The following is an 18,005-nucleotide window of genomic DNA, read 5'->3' as shown; positions in this document are numbered from 1 at the left end:
CTAGTAAGGCAACATTGGTAAACAAAAGCTACTGAGTGCAGGTATTGAAAATTGAACAGGCATGAACCAAGTTCTAGGAGCAACATTGTTGACCACTCTGTGCTATTGATGCCATAAGTCATTCCAAAAATTCTAATAATTCTGTAACCAAGTATAACATTTAACACCTTTTGCCCCTACATTACAGTTATGAGAATCTTTTAATCCTGAGAGAAGATTACATATGGACATGATGGTGATAATATCTACCTTCTAAATCCCTAGGATGTCTCCTTTGAGCTACGTCCAGGTCAAGTGACAGCATTGGTAGGCCCTTGTGATGCCGGCAAGTCCACAGTGGTCCAATTGTTGCTTAAGTTTTATGAACCACAGACGGGGCAGATTCTACTCGATGGGAAACCTTTGTCTGAATATGAGAACAAGTATTACTGCAAAAAGGTTAGCATGCTGTTTTCATATTATTAGATATGAAAGGGCACTGCCTCTTAGGGCATTGCTTGTGTTGTGGAACTCAGCAAAGACCACTTGTCTTATGGTGGAATTCAAAGTAAATGTATTTACACACATTGATGGTTATTTACAGACATTAGGAGAGCTTGACAACACAACTAGTCAGAACAGATTGCTGAATATGGGATATGACACCACAATTAAATGACAGGGCCAGGTCTGGGGGAATCAATGGTGAAGGATCTGGGGGTTCTGGTAGACCACAAGCTTAATAATGGCAGCAATGCCAAGCTGTGGGCTCTAAAGCAAGCAAAATCCTCTCTTGTATTAAAAGAGGTATAGACTCCAGAGAGAGAGATATCATTTCCCCCGGAACAAATCATTAGTAACACCTCATCTGGAATATGCAGTTCAGTTTTCGGAACCAATTCACAAAAAGAATATCAGGGAACTGAGCTCAGCTATGAGGAAAGATTAGAGGAACTGAATTTATTCTCTTTTGAGAAGAGGAGATTAAGGAGGGATATGATCTCCATGTATAATACATAAGGGGGATATGATCTCCATGTATAATACATAAGGGGGGATATGATCTCCATGTATAATACTTAAGGGGGGATATGATCTCCATGTATAATACATAAGGGGGGTATGATCTCCATGTATAATACATAAGGGGGGGATATGATCTCCATGTATAATACATAAGAGGGGATATGATCTCCATGTATAATACATAAGGGGGATATGATCTCCATGTTTAATACATAAGGGGGGATATGATCTCCATGTATAATACATAAGGGGGGATATGAACTCCATGTATAATACATGAGGGGGGATATATTCTCCATGTATAATACATAAGGGGGGATATGATCTCCATGTATAATACATAAGGGGGATATGATCTCCATGTATAATACATAAGGGGGGATATGATCACCATGTATAATACATAAGGGGGATATGATCTCCATGTATAATACATAAGGGGGGATATGATCTCCATGTATAATACATAAGGGGGGATATGATCTCCATGTATAATACATAAGTGGGGATATGATCACCATGTATAATACATAAGGGGGGATATGATCTCCATGTATAATACATAAGGGGGGATATGATCTCCATGTATAATACATAAGGGGGGATATGATCTCCATGTATAATACATAAGGGGGATATGATCTCCATGTATAATACATAAGGGGGGATATGATCACCATGTATAATACATAAGGGGGGGATATGATCTCCATGTATAATACATAAGGGGGGATATGATCTCCATGTATAATACATCATTGGTTCATATAGTGAACTCGGTGTAGAGCTATTCACCCTGAGGTTATCACAGAGGGCAAGGGGGCACTCTTTACGTCTGGAGGAAAATATATTTAATTGCAAATACGGAAAGGTTTCTTAACAGTAAGAGCTTTGAAAATGTGGAATAGACTCCCTCAGAAGCTGGTTCTGGCCAGCTCAGTAGATTGTTTTAAATAAAAGTCATGGAATCTTTCTTGGATACACAGAATATAACTGGATACTAATATTTATAGGTAAACTTGATCCAGGGAACATCCAATTGCCTCTCAGGGGATCAGAAAATAATCTTTTCCCGCTTTGGAGCAAATTGGATCATGCTTTACTTTTTTTGCCTTCCTCTGGATCAACTGTGGGTATAGAATTGTGTATATAGGATTGTATTTTTTTTCCTTCTGTTTGTTGAACTGGATGGACTTTGTGTCTTTTTTCAACCAGACTAACTATGTAAGTCCAGTTACAGTTCAAGATAGGGAGTAGGCTTATGAGATCTTACAATTTAAAAGGTAACCTATGACATATTCTATTGCCATCTTACCAGATGGTCTTGACCCCACAATATTCATCCATTTCCCAGTATTTACCCTTAGAGATCTTGCGTAGGTTCATGACATATAAAAGAACCAGGATGAGCTTAGCAGAGGTTGTCAGCTTTATTCGGAGTCTAAATACAGTATGTACCAATATCCAACATTCACATTCAAGTCTTTGTTATTAGGAGCATACTTGGGCTCCGGGCCAAGTGATATCATCGAAGGTATGAAACAATTACATGATCATAGTATGGTCATGTGACTGGGTCTACTTCCACATGCTGTACATATGTACTACGGTGGGTATTTTTATAGTCTGCTCCTTATACAAAAAGGACCTAGAGATTCTCAGCTCTCTGCTGTGGTCACACACAAAGCTTTTAGTAGATGTCACTGGAGAATGTTTATCTTGGGAACAATCCATCATTTATTAAAATTACCATTCAAAATAGACATTTTGACATACCCCATTGTCTCCTGGTCTCCTGTTTATGTTTCCAGTGCAGCATAGGGCAACAGTAATATTTCATCAATGGGTAAAAAGAATGTTTTTTTCTTTCCAACAAATGTATTCATGAGCCATTTGTTGTTACATCTCCTTTATCATTTATTTCTTTTATTGTAGCTTTCAGTGGTGAGTCAAGAACCCGTCCTTACAGCAAGGTCCTTGAAGGACAATATATCTTACGGGTTGCAGGATATCCCTTTCTCCTCAGTAAAGAAAGCAGCTGAAGCCGCCAGTGCTGATGACTTCATCTCAGAAAAGGAGGATGGGTATGATACAGGTTGGTGATCTTAATATGTAAAAGCTTTCTTTTTAGGAAATGATATAATCTACCACAATATAATTTCTATATTTTATCTGATAAAGGCGCTGGGGAGAAAGGAGCACTTCTTTCAGGAGGACAGAGACAAAGAATAGTTCTGGCTAGAGCCCTGCTGAGGGACCCCAAGATCCTCATCCTTGATGATGCCACCAGCTCCCTCGACTCCAAGACTGAGCTGAAGGTGAGAAAGTTGCAACTGATTATCTTGTCATGTTGGAAACTCAGTGTGCCCTCATAGTGATATTAACCACGTGAGCTCTGGAAGACTTTACCGTCCTCATGACCAGGCCATTTTTTGCTATTTAGCACTGCACTACTTTAACTGGTAATTGCGCGGTCATGCAATGCTGTACCTAAATGAAAATTAAATTTTTCACGCAAATAGTAAAATGTATTCTGCTGCGTATCTGTGGTAACAAAAAATCCCAATAAATGTATATTGATTGTGTGAAAGTCAAGTTCTGAAAGTCTACACACTATAGTATATATGCTGGAATTTTTTTTTTACTAGTAATGGCAGTGAACAGGGATAGTAGGACTGTGATAGTGCGGTGGGCAATCTGCAACTAACTGATGCTTGCTGGGAGGTGCACTGACGCTGCCATCACCAGTGACACTAATACAGTGATTAGTTATAATATTATACATATAGACTGTGGCAGGCATTCTGACACTGGGGGGGAACTGACTAACTGCCACTGACATCCCCAGTGACACCAATACAGTGATCAGTGCTAAAAAAAAGCACTGTCACTGTACTAATGATACTGGCTGGGAAGGGGTTAACATCTCAGGGTAATCAAGGGGTTAGGTGTGTGCCTAACAAGTGTTAATGTTTGTAATAATCCATATGGAAGAAAAATATATTTGAAATATATTTTAAAAATATTCTTCCCAAATATATTGACATATATTTGAAATGCTACAATTTTGGGCATATTCAATATATTATATATATATATATATATATATATATATATATATATATATATATATACACATATACATATACACTGCATGTTGAAATGCATTTTTATTTATATATATATATATATATATATATATATATATATATATATATATATATACTGCATGTTGAAATTCGTTTTTTATATATTGCAAAATACATGAAACATATTTTTAAAACTATATTTTTTTAAATATATTCTTCAGATTTTTTTTAACATATAATTTTACATATATTTGTAAATGCATTCAAAAAATGTAGATTTGTATTTTTAAAGACATACAGTATATTTTAAATGTATTTTTAAAAATATTTTTCATATATTTTGTAATAAAAACGCATTTCAACATGCAGTATATATATATATATACATATATATATATATTTGTTGAAATATATTTTGAAATATATATTGAATATGGCCAAAATTGTAAATTTCAAATATATGTTAATATATTTGGGAAGAATATTTTTAAAATATATTTCAAATATATTTTTCTTCCATGTGGGATGTACTGCTTTTTACTAAATATCTGTTTGTTCCTTCTTCCTTCCTTGCAGGGAGAATAAACAAACAGATCGCTCCCTCTGTACAGAGCCCTTTGTCAACACAGGGCTCTGGGCTGTGATTGGACACAGCAGATCAGCAGGTCTCAGCCACATGCTGAAACCTGTTGAATATATTTTGCTGTGTCCAATCACAGTGCGAGTCGGCTGGGGGAGGGGGGGCAGGGGGTTTTTGCACACACACACACACACACACATGCTTTGAACCCTGAAGACACTGCTGAAGTACTGGTATGCGATTGTGCCTGTATGAACCACCCGCCAGCAAGTGGTTAAAGGTAGTTTTGTTTGTTAAACCCCAGACAAAAGTAAACCTTAAGATAAAAGGATTGGTGGAAATAATGCATAAAACCTTTACAATTTTCTAAGAGAAGAATAGTTTTTGTTGCTCAGAGGAACCAGTATATATCCCCTTTCATTCTTCCAGGGTAAGAGAGAAAGAAACGAAGAATTAGATTGGTTGGTGAAGAATGGGTAGGGGAGAACTTTTTTGAATAAACATCGATTTAGGGCAAAATATACATGTGTGACCTAAATAACAGGAGCATCCCAAATGACAATGTAAAGAACTTTCCTAGAACAAAAAACCAAACAGGGGTTTTAATCCCTCTCTACTATCCAAAACTAAGAAAAAAAGTTTTGGCTAAATATACTCGTTAACATAGCGGCCCATTTGGATTAGGAATAAAGAATAGCATTTTGTGACCACAGCACCACAGATCAATGCATATACAGTACCTGCTGCAGTCTGCCTCACTGCCTCCCATTGATAGAATGTCTTTAATTATGCAAATCAGTCATCATTTGTTAGACATGCATTTCTTTTGAATTTTTTGTTGCTATTCTGTCTCTCAGTGTTACAATTCACCTACCATTCGATTTTTAGACTGATCATTTCTTTGTGAGGGGCAAACATTCAAAATCAGCAGGGGATCAAATACTTATTTCCTTCACTGTAGGTGCACTTTATATGCCAAGGGTTACAAAGGGGATCATATTTACCAGAACAGTAGAACACCCCCCCCCCTTTTATTAAGTCTAGGTTCACACCTATGCAGTTTGATGCTTCTCAGTCTTTTGGCTAAGATCAAGTGTAGTATCTGTTCTTATCAGTGTCCAGTAGGGGCGCTCCACCATCATTCCTGTTATGCGGGGATGATTGGTTGTATAGTACCCCTGCTGGTAGGATGGGGGTCCTGATGGTTAGTACAGGCTGGAACAGAAACCGAGGCGCCCACAGGCTGCTGGGCCCGGGAGTAATTCCCCCTGGAAAACCAGAGGGGCCCAGTTCCTCCTGGTTTGAATGGATCTACCTTGTCTGGCCAGGGGCTGGGGAGGCAGAAAGTCTGCGAACCAGTGCCCCCTGAGAGTGGTCGCTTCAGGGGTGCTCTTAGTAACACTTGGGTGTGGGACCCCAACGTGTGAAAAGGCACATGGTCACTGATTCAACCACTTTTTCTGCACTGCGCCTTTTAGGGCTAGGCTTTTTGGCTAAGTCCTGGGCAGTTTTTGCTACGGGCCTCAGGGCCTAGCCAGTGCACAATTGCACGGCCACTTATTTATTTAATTTATTTTTATCCTCATGTTTGTCACTTTTCACTTTTGTGTGTGTTTTTTTTTTCTCACAGGATGGTAGGGTGTGGGTCCTCGGGCCTACCCTGAAGTCTAGGGGGAGGATGTGTGGCCTTTTGGTACCTTCCTCCCCTGTCCCTAGGGGGTTTTCTCTTCGGAAGAGTCCCCTACCAAGTACTTGGTGGCTGGCTTCAGCTGGGCACAAAGGAACGGGGTCCGCCAGGCATTTTGGCTAGGTGGACCACATGGGAACCTTGTCCCTGTCAAGAGCTTCCTTCCCCCGGGGGATCAGGGTAGAGATCCTACCCCTTCGGGGGGTGGACAAAAGCACACCCCTAAGTGCACTTTTTTGTGTTGGTGTTCTGCACTTGCACGTTTTTTGTGAACACTTACGGGTTTTTCGTTTTTCGCACGTTCGCGGACTTCAAGAAAAAAAAAAAACTATGTAGTTTGATGCTTTTCTGCACTGCGTTTTTCGTTGTGTTTTTTGCACTTTTTTTATGCATTTTTTTTATTTTTCTTGTTTCTAGGCAGATTTAAAATGCAAAACACAGCAAAAACGCAATATGCTGTTTTGCAGCTTTCCCATTGAAGTCTATAGAACCAAAAATGCAATGTTTTGCATTAAAAAAGTCCCTGACCCTTTCCAAAAAACTCAGCAGGTGAAAACGCGGAGATGTGGACCTGTCCCATAGGAAATCATGTTAAATGGACTGTACTGCGTTTCTACAAAACACTGCAGAAAATGCTTAGGTGTGAACCTAGTGTGACTTATAATGGAGAACTGAGCCAGGCTGCTTTACTTTTGATCTAGTTATAATTAACAGACCTTACCAAGTACAAGCTAAGAGTGGTAACCACCATGATATTGGTCTTCTCTGTAGATTCAAAGCACGGTGTTGAACAACCCCAAGAAGCGCACTATTCTTCTGATATCTCATCGAATGCACATCTTGGAGAAGGCTGACCACATCCTGGTGATGGAAGGAGGCCAGATCAAGGAGTCGGGGAAACATCAACAGCTTTTGGACAACAAGGGCAGTTACTGGAAACTGTGGGAGAAGCAACGCAGCACCTTCCAGAAGGGCACCGGGGAGTCGGCATTGTGATCACATGACTGTCAGACAACAGAAGCAAAGTCTTCAAATCCTTCCTTTCCCGCTATGCCCAACCAAGAAGCCATTTGGTTTAATGTGACAGCTGAACCTGCAGATATAATTCCCCCTTTTCCATGAGCTACTTAGTTGTACTTGTTACATGCACCTTAAGCCTTTTAAAAAAGGTACATATTGCACATAGGCTCTTGCACTGTTTTGAAAAAAAAAACTGTAATTATATTTAGCCTCTGAATAGTGAACTACAGATGATTTGAATATGTGATATTTGCATTTTTTCCTAACACAAGTATTGTATGCCGGTTCCCAGTATCTGTATTGATGTGTACTTAAAGCGGAGTTCCACATGGAAAAAGAAAAAAGTCAGCAGCTACAAAAACTGTATCTGCTGACTCTTAAAATACAGCCACTTACCTGTCCCTCGGTACAGCGGTGTCCTCACCACCGCTGGTTTCACCGGCCGTCTTCTCTCCCTGGCGTCGACATCTTCAGTGTGGGCACCCGGCTGTGACAGCTTGCGGCTTCACAGCCGGGTGCCCACAGCGCATGCGTGAGAAGCGCTGCACTTTGTGAATAGCCCTGTAGTCTTCTGGTACCTGTCCCAGAAGACTACGAGGAGGGAGGGGCGGAGGACAAATTCCGCTTCCGAACGTCTAGACGATTGCAGCGGAAGTGGGAGTGGGTACCTGTCAGATTCGGATACCCGCTCCCCAAAGGTGCCAATCCTTACTGGGGAGTGGGGGAAAAAGGCTTAAAGTGGAACCTCCCCTTTTGGGTGGAGCTCCTGTTTTAAAAGATAAGTTCACCTTTGGAGCATGTTACATCAGGGATCTCCAAACTTTCTAAACAAAGGGCCAGTTAACTGTCCTTCAGGCATTAGTGGGGCCAGACTGTGACCACTGGGATTAGAAAATGCCCAGGTGTCAGTGGGAGTAAACATTGCCCCATCATTGGTTTTAGTAAAAGCAATAATACCTCATTGTTGGTATCAGTCTGAGGAATGGTACCCCATTGTTGGTATTTAATGTCTGTGGGAGGAATACTGCCCCAACACTGGTGTCAGTAGAAGGAATAGTGCCCAGTCATAGGTGTCTTTGGATGGAATGGTGCCTCAAGGGCCGGATACAGGCAAGTGAAGGGCCACATCTGGCCCCTGGGCTGCAGTTTGGTGACCACTGTTACATGTTCCACCCGTTTTTGAAGTGCAAAGACCTGCACATTAAGATACAGAGATAATGAATTGTTTAGGTTTGTCCTTCTATAACATGATTTTGGCAAATTTAACAGAGAGTATAGAGTCAGAATGTAAAGACTAGAACACATGGGCCGAATGTCAGTTAGTGGTGTCTGGTTCAGTAAAAACCAGCCAACATTCAGTCCGTGTGTACGGCTGACTGTCCGGTAGAAATTGACTGTTTGGCCAGCTTCTATCGAAGGTAAAAAAGGTCTGCCGATTAATATCCGATCAGTGCTCTCAGCCAATACCTCAGAGGGGAGATCGCTGTACAAACATCAGATTGTTAGTACTGTGGTTCTTTATGAGGTTTATGGGGTCCATACACTATCATTGGCACCCATTGTTACAGAATCTTAGCGCCATCATAGTCCAAGCTAAACATTTTATCTTTATTTTACTTTGCAGATAAATTTCTTTATGGAATAATTTATCATTATTTAACTTTGCCCACCCAAATGTCTTCATTATTGTTCTGGTCATGCAATCTGTACATCAGGCTGAAATTACTGGAGAAACTAAAGGATCCATTTTACTTATGATATTTAGTCAGCCATAGATGGTTCGAATCTCAGCCAGTTCAGCAGGAAGTTAATTGATTGATCAATCAGCTTGGATACAATCAGCCTGTCAGATTTTACATGAAATTATTGCTATCTACTGTTTTAGACACTAGCAATAATCACTGTGTTCTCCCAGTGGGAGGAATACAATGGCTCCACAGGAGGGATTCTCACATCCACACTTACTGTATTGATGGAGGAATCAAGCCATTTTCTTTCCTGAAACCTCTAGTTGCAGGAAAGTAAATCGATCAGTCTATGGTCGGCCTTTGAATATCAAAAAACAAAAGAAAGTTTAGATACTATTATTAAGATTTATTTTTAGCTTTATGGAAGACTTAAAATGCTGGGAGGTGTTAGTGTTGTATCATCTTTACATAAAATGCTACATAAAACAGTATTTGTATTGTTTGTAAAGATGGAAACATTTTAGCAACATATTATGATGTGAATTTTTGACTTTCTCCATGATGTATCTATGTAAATAAAGTGTTTTTCTATACCATGTTTTCATGACTGTTGTGTTTATTTTTTTGCAAATTCTATATTTTCCTGTGAGCGACCCATTCTTTCACAAATGTTTGTAGAAGCAGTCTGCATGCCTAGGGGCTTGATTGTATACACCTGTGTCCATGGAGGTGATTGGAACACCTGAATCCAATGATTTGGAGGACTGGCCAAATATTTTTGACAATATAGTGCATATATATATACACACTTAGCTCCAATGAAGGGAATTCTTAAGGCGTCAGCATACCAAGACATTTTGGACAATTTCACGCTCCCAACTTTGTGGGAAGAGTTTGGGGATGGCTCCTTTCTGTTCCAACATGACTGCGCACCAGTGCACAAAGCAAGGTCCATAAAGAGATGGATGAGCGAGTTTGGGGTGGAGGAACATGACCGACCTGCACCTCAACCCATAGAACACCTTTGGGATGAATTAGAGCAGAGACTGTGAGCCAGGCCTTCTCATCCGACATCAGTGCCTGACCTCACAAATGTGCTTCTAGAAGAATGGTCCAACCTTCCCATAGACACCCTCCTAAACCTTGTGGACGGCCTTCCCAGAAGAGTTGAAGCTGTTATAGTTGTAAAGGGCGGGGCCAACTCAATATTGAACCCTACGGACTAAGACTGGGATGCCGTTAAAGTATATCACTGTATACCGTGGGATTTTTTTCTGGGGTTAGTCTTTTATGGGTTTTTTTTTGGTGGGGGGATAATTCTATTTTGCTAATTTGTTTTTGAGTTTGGGGTGTTTAGCATATACTTGTTGCTGAACTGTTGTTGGAGCTGTCCTCTTCGTACGCAGCATGCCACCAAATTACTGTGCGGTAACTACTGTGCATCAAAAGCACCACATATTTACCCCCCATCAGCACAGATTCAGAAGAAGCTAGACATTCTATTCACCTCTTAGGAAATACTACATTGACAGGCAGGCCTAAAATGAGAAACAGGTGCTGCATGTCAAAGCAGTAGAGGGTGAGCCAGTCCTGCAGGGCATGGAGCTGGCAGTACAGCAGAAAATAGAGGTAGACCATGTCTACATCCTACCATGTGGAAGTTTGATGTTCTCCTACCGCTCTCGACCTTGGGATAATTTTTTCAGGTCCCAGACATTAAGGAAAAAATAGTAAGACTGGGGCACCAGGGGCGGACTGACCATTTGGAAACTCGGGCACTGCCCGAGGGCCCGGGGTCAGTAGGGGGCCCCATGAGATGCCCCTGGTACCTTTTTCATAGGCTTTTTTGAGTTTGGGGAAGGACACAGGGGCCCCATGATCCCCTATTGCCCAGGGGCCCCATGGCACATTATGGGGAAGGGTTAATGGGGGGGGATCATTGCACCATTGCAGCCATGCAGAAGTGATTGGGAGACTCATAAATAATTTGTTCTAGAACGCTGTCATCACAGTGAAAAAATGTAAACAAACTCTTGGGTGCTATTGCCCCTGTGAATTTGTTTACATACCAGAACTGCTGCCCCAGTGGTAGTTCCAGAAGGGTGAGCAAAAGGGTTAAAGCCCAATTTTTCTTGGACAAAATAGGTCAAAACAAGCTTGACATACATACATTCAATGTACAATGCTATGGTAATCATATAAATGCATACAAAATCTCAGTTTCAAGCACACTGTATAGTACATAGGCAAACCCCATGTTAAATACAGTAAGATCTTAGTATGCTCATATAGTATACTGTATGGCCATTATCAAAGATGGTTCCCAGAGAAGTATGTAATGAAAACTTTTTAGGAAAGAGACCAGGACACTGGTATAAGGAGAGAGGAGGAACGTGTACAACATTTCAGGGGTGAAGATTCCCCCTTTTTTGGGGAGGATCTTCAGCAAAAGGAAATCTTCACCCTGAAATGTATGGGCATCTTCCTCCTCCCTTCTTTTCACTAAAGTTCTGGCTTCTGGCCTTAAAATGTTTTATGATATACCACCTCGGGGTCCTTCAAAAATGGCCATGTAGCACAACTTTTTCACAGCAGCTTAGCATGAAACCCAAAGCTATTACCCATCACAGAGTTCAGAAATAGGAAGAGGACAAGGCATCCTTGAAGTGAAGATTTCTCCAGCATCCAACTGCCTGAACGATATGGGACATACAGTACACCCCTCACATTTTTGTAAATATTTTATTATATCTTTTCATGTGACAACACTGAAGAAATGACACTTTGGGGTGTATTTACTAAAGCTGGTTCACTCAGAGTCTTCTTTGCCATGAGGTGCCATGTTGAACTTCCAGTGACCAGTATGAGAGAGTGAGAGCGATAACACCAACTTTAACACACCTGCTCCCCATTCACACCTGAGACCTTGTAACACTAACGAGTCACATGACACCGGGGAGAGAAAATGGCTAATTGGGCCCAGTTTGGACTTAGGGGTGTACTCACTTTTGTTGCCAGCGGTTTAGACATTAATGGCGGTGTGTTGAGTTATTTTGAGGGGACGGCAAATTTACATGTTATACAAGCTGTACACTGACTACGTCACATTGTAGCAAAGTGTCATTTCTTCAGTGTTGTCACATGAAAAGATAGAATCAAATATTTACATAAATGTGAGGGGTGGACTCACTTCTGGGAGATACTGTACTTCACTACTGGTAAGTAATGTGATTACTATACTTCAGCTTCGACAGGCATTGTTCATTTATACATTTTGTATTGTGTTTTGAATGCCTTGCTCATCAGCACTTATACCTACTTTTATGCTACGTATAAATCTACTAGGGTAGTTGCCATTTTTATTTTGCTTGTATTTCTGCAGATTGACACTTGTGAGCCTTTTTGGAAAAAATAAAAAATGAAGGGTGGATGCCACAAGCATTTACCCAGCCGTAATGCATTTTTCCCATATTTTGGCTAATAGGATTATTTCCTATGATCATTAGCTGCATATAGTGGCCATAATGTGATATGTTCCTGATTGAGATACTTCAGGAAAATATCACATTATGGCCACTAGATGGAGCTGCCAATCATAGGAAATAATTATATTTGACAAAATAAAGAGATATTTTGTTACAGCTGGGTGAATGCTTGTAACATTCATCCAGAATTATTATTTTTTTTAATAAATAGACCTCTTGAGGTCTTTAACTGCTATTTGAGTTTAACTAAGTTTCTGGTGTATTCCTTTAGGAGGGAAGGGGCCGGTAAATGTGTAATTTACTGGCCCCTTCCTTTTGTGAATGGAGAGTCAGTGATCCGTACCAATCACTGATTCTGTTCATTTATAACTGAAACATAGTGAACTGTGTTTACTATGTTTCAGTTTGTAAATTGAGGGGAAGCTCTCTTCCTATCTATTCAGTGCAGCTGAGGCTGCAAAGATAGGAGGAGGACACAGCTCTCAATCTCCTTTCTCTGTCAAGAAGGCGAAACATCAGAGGTCCTTTTAGAGCCTGATATTTCACAAAAGTCACAAAAAATAGTAAGAAAATAATTTTAAACATTTTAAAAAGGCAAAAAAATGAAAATAAGAAAATTAAAAAAAAAAATACTGACACCAGTGGCGGAATTACTAGGGTCACAAAAGTTGCACCTGGTTCTGAGAGAAGGGCCCCGGCCAGGGGTCCATTTATGGTTTCTTGCACCCTGGGGCCCTGAAGGTTCTAGTTACACCACTGGTGTGCTGTATGACCACCAAGGTCCTCTGTTAGAAGATAGCAGTGGCTGTGGACAGAATGACAAAGGGGTGGAGGACTTCACAACTCTGAAAGAGAGGAGAAAGGCCTCTTTAACATGGATGGTAAGGCCATAAACAGGATTCTCTTGGCAATAATCAGCAAATTATTGAGGCTGGAATGACAGGTGTGTGCAGACAGCGGCGGCCCCTCAGCCTGTACTGCAATGACAGGCTGATCAGGAGCCATCAATGTTCACATGTTTCTGTAGATGTAGCAGTTTCCTCTGGTTGGGGATGGACATCTGAGCCTGGGTGCACCTTTCTGCATCCAGAAACAATTCTCCACCGATAACCACAGGTTACTGCTGAATGTGCATTTATCCACAAACAGCCACGTCCGCTGTCATTCATTCACGTGGGCTGAACGGCCAAATCTGAACACCTGTGATTCCATCTACAAATAATCTGCTGATTCTTGCTGCCAGAATTCACAGACTGGCCCTGATCGCCCATGTGAATGCTGGGGGGTTTACTGGCTATAGAAAAAAATGTCAAAAGCCAAAAACAGCCGCTGTAAAAACATCCTGTGTGTGTGAGGGTAACTGCTAATGATAAAAGGTATTAAGCAGTTTATATTTACTAAACTAAATGCATTTCCATGTTGTGTGTACTGTGGGAGACAAGATATAGTGAATGCAGGGTCCTGGGAGACCATATATAGTGAATGCAGGGTCCGGGGAGAGCGGATATAGTGAATGCAGGGTCCGGGGAGACCATATATAGTGAATGCAGGGTCCGGGGAGAGCGGATATAGTGAATGCAGGGTCCGGGGAGACCATATATAGTGAATGCAGGGTCCGGGGAGACTGGCTATAGTGAATGCAGGGTCCGGGGAGAGCAGATATAGTGAATGCAGGGTCCAGGGAGACCATATATAGTGAATGCAGGGTCCGGGGAGAGCGGATATAGTGAATGCAGGGTCCGGGGAGATTGGATATAGTGAATGCAGGGTCCGGGGAGACCAGATATAGTGAATGCAGGGTCTGAGGAGACTGGCTATAGTGAATGCAGGGTCCGGGGAGACCATATATAGTGAATGCAGGCTCAGGGGAGACCAGATATAGTGAATGCAGGGTCCAGGGAAAGCGGATATAGTGAATGCAGGGTCCTGGGAGAGCGGATATATTGAATGCAGGGTCCGGGGGGTCCAGATATAGTGAATGCAGGGTCCGGGGAGACCAGATATAGTGAATGCAGGGTCCGGGGAGACCAGATATAGTGAATGCAGGGTCCAGGGAGATCAGATATATTGAATGCAGGGTCCGGGGGGTCCAAATATAGTGAATGCAGGGTCCGGGGAGACCAGATATAGGGAATGCAGGGTCCGAGGAGACCATATATAGTGAATGCAGGGTCCGGGGAGACCATATATAGTGAATGCAGGGTCCGGGGAGACCAGATATAGTGAATGCAGGGTTCAGGGTTTAGTAACACTTTAATGCCTAAGCACAATTTTGCAACTTTGATATGTGTTAATATATGTCAAAGTTTAAAAAGTGGGAGGAAGGGTTGGGTGGAAAACTGAACTGCAGGCACCTAGAAGTGTACCTTGTAAAACCCTACTGGCACTGCCAAATCTCAGAACATTCTGATGTGCAAAACTTTACAACTTCCTGATTGTGCTGAAGCTTTTTTTTAAATTTAGCTGAATATTCGTACAACTACTTTCTGTATCCAGGTGGATCATACCTTGTTTTTTTTTTCAAGACAAATTGGGCTTTCATTTGGTGGTAAATGGTAACACGTATCTCCTGATTTTTTTTTTTTCATTATCAAAGGAAAACTGGCCCAAAATAGTAAAAAAAGGTTTAAACTTTAGCTGGACATTTCTTGCTATTACCATAATTTACCACCAAAGAACAACTGAAAATACATTCTCCTGCTCCTGACGATTGCAGCGACACCAAAAATGTGAATGTTATTTGTTGTTTGTACCCGTAGTACAGCCCAGAAAAAATAGTGCGCATTTTGCATGTTTTTTTTTATCCTGCATAAAACACACTGACACTAACTGACACTGATACTAATAAAAATGAATTAAATTCTACCTATAATATGCTGACTGTGACCTTTGACCCTAACACTAATCCTGGCAAACCTTGATCTTCTTAATTTTATTTCTTTATTTTCTTTTATTTTTAATTCTTTATTTATTTTACACATTTTTGTTTCTGTGTAACTTCTTCTCCTGCAAGAAGAGATATACAATGCATATTTCCCTTCATTCAGAAGAGGAAGTAAACGCATGGGTGGGTTCACTATGACTGATCACTGTGATAGCCACTCAGAGGCTATCACAGCAATTAGGTGATCCAGAACCGGGAGTCCCAGATCCTGATCATTAGTACGAGACTCAGAACTTCTGGTGAGAGCCAGGTAGCTGTGCTGGGAGCGTGCTGTGTGGCGTTCTTCCAGGACAAAGAGAGATATCTACATATGCGGCCCCATGGAAAAAGACCCACTTCAGCATGAAGGGGTTAATCCACAAGAATGTAAATTTCAAATCTCATTGAAATCAGCAGTTAAATTGGAACTTGACTTTCTCAATCATCATTAACTATCTGTAATCCTTATACTGCTATCATTAGTAAATAATAGGAAGGTATATTGTATTTACTTGTTTTAAACTTTTTTTTTTTTTTAATTTTTTCAGCTGCCTCCTGGTTTCTGGCCTAGGCCAAAATGATGTCATCTCAGGAGGCTTTATTGCATTTTTTTTTCTTTCATCTGCAGGAGGGGCTTTCTCAAAAAAGCACATCTTCCTCCTGCCTATATGCCTGGCCTAAGGATAGATGGATTCCAGGAAGACTGTGTCTGTGAATTCTATTCCACTCTTTTCTATTTTATTTCCATTCTATTTTATTCAATTTTTTTTATATTATATTATTTTATATTCTATTCTTTTCTGGTTTACTCTGTTTTATTCTACTCTTTTCCATTCTACTTTTTTATGTTCTATTCTATTTTATTCTATCCTTGTTTTCTAATTCGATTACATGTTTGATTTTGATTCAAATTTGATTTGGGACAAATTTTGCTTCATTATTTTTGATCTGATTAAATTTGTTACCATTGTAATCCAGAAATTTGGATACATCCGAATCTCCAAATAACGTAAACTTTGCCTGAATTTTGTTCTGGAGAGAGACGAACCGCACGTCTAGTGAAAGCAGTTCCCTGAAACTCAGTTCACTTACCAGCACAGTATTTGTTATCAGTCACCAAGGTTGTCTACAATTTTATTTTTTAGGTGAATGTGGCCAGCTGTCAAGTACCTGGTTGGGGAGCCTGATGTGGAGTGGAGGCGCCCTCTTACTACTCCCGCTTGGAGCCCCTGATAATGGGAACAGAGGGCACTGAGCCAGGAGTGGGTCTTGAGATAATGGTAGGCAGGTGATCACCCAGAAAATCTGGATGCCGGCCAGGTGTGGATGCAGGAACGTGGGCGCGGCATCACGTAGATATGGCGATAACCAGGGTGCAGGCCAGGTGCGGGTGCAGGGAGGTAGGTGCAACAGCAGGTAGGTATGGTGTGGATGCAGAAACGTACGTGTCAGACAAGCCAGCTCAAGATCAATCGGGCAGATCAGGTACAAGGGAGCAAGCAAGCAGATAGTCAGGGATAAGCTGGGTTAGTGCAGGCGGAGTTCTTTCATAGTCAGGGTCAGATCAGATACAGGCAACAGAATCAGGTTATCAAGTACAGGACGTTATAGACCAGAAGGCATAGGCTAAACTGTGTTGGTGATTTAAATAGCCCGCCTTGGGGTGACGTAAACGCTAGTGCGCATGTACGTAACCACACGCTCCCGCGCATGCGCACTCGCACAACAGGGATCCAGCACCGGTGCATAGATGTCCATCAGTGAGGGAGTGATCCCTGAGAGCAGCACGGTGGCTGAATGGTTAGCACTTCCGCCTGGCAGTACTAGGGTTGTTGGTTCGAATCCCAACCATGGCACCACCTGCCTGGAGTTTGCATGTTCTCCCTGTGCCTGTGTAGGTTTCCTCCCACACTCCAAAGACATGCTGGTAGGCAGGGGCGAACTGACAAGTCATGGGGCCCCCAGGCAATAGGGGATCATGGGGCCCCTGTGTCTTTGCCCAAACTCAAAAAAGCCTATGAAAAAGGTACCAGGGGCATCTCATGGGGCCCCCTACTGACCCCGGGCCCTTGGGCAGTGCCCAAGTTTCCAAATGGTCAGTCCTCCCCTGCTGGTAGGTTAATTGTTAATCCTGTCTAAATTGTCCCTAGTATGAATGTGAGTTAGGGACCTTAGATTGTACACCCCTTGAGGGTTAGGGACTGATGTGAATGTACAATATAGATGTAAATTGATGGTGCTATATAAGTACCTGAAATAAATAAATAAATGCTGCATGAATCCTCTGCCCTTACTCAGGGTGGCTGTAGCTAGAAATGCCAGGGGGTGTTTTTCAAAGTCATTCTTCAACAAAATAAAGCAGGGCGACATAAATAGATGGGGGAGCTTGATATGAATATTACAAATAAATGAAATAGTTTTCAGTTTGTTGCGCTCAGATACAGTGACGTTATACTTTGAAGAAATTCAAACTCTCACTTTTTTAAAGATAAGGATCCTTATCCTGATGTGTTAGTTTTATGGTGTAA

General features: G+C 41.3%; 1 protein-coding gene and 1 pseudogene across 4 annotated transcripts in view; both read left to right on the top strand.

Moving 5' to 3' along the window:
* LOC149437513 (antigen peptide transporter 1-like) overlaps positions 1–9,667 on the top strand; it is a 33,981-nt gene extending 24,314 nt beyond the window's left edge. For all 4 annotated transcript variants that reach the window (XM_089660851.1, XM_089660852.1, XM_089660854.1 and 1 more), the window contains 4 exons: positions 265–438; positions 2,941–3,100; positions 3,187–3,323; positions 7,133–9,667. In XM_089660851.1, coding sequence (XP_089516977.1) covers positions 265–438; positions 2,941–3,100; positions 3,187–3,323; positions 7,133–7,357 — 696 coding nt within the window. In that variant the 3' untranslated portion in view covers positions 7,358–9,667. The remainder of the gene's footprint in view (positions 1–264; positions 439–2,940; positions 3,101–3,186; positions 3,324–7,132) is intronic.
* LOC149437514 (U2 spliceosomal RNA) lies at positions 5,738–5,855 on the top strand (annotated as a pseudogene).
* Positions 9,668–18,005: the final 8,338 nt, after the last annotated feature.

Source organism: Staurois parvus, unplaced genomic scaffold (assembly GCF_062004578.1).
Source record: "Staurois parvus isolate SC_StPar_1 unplaced genomic scaffold, SC_StPar_1.0 ptg001284l, whole genome shotgun sequence".
In the NCBI taxonomy this organism is placed as follows: domain Eukaryota; kingdom Metazoa; phylum Chordata; class Amphibia; order Anura; family Ranidae; genus Staurois; species Staurois parvus.
The sequence above is the reverse complement of the archived record's forward strand: the minus strand, read 5'-3'. Positions and strand labels throughout refer to the sequence as shown.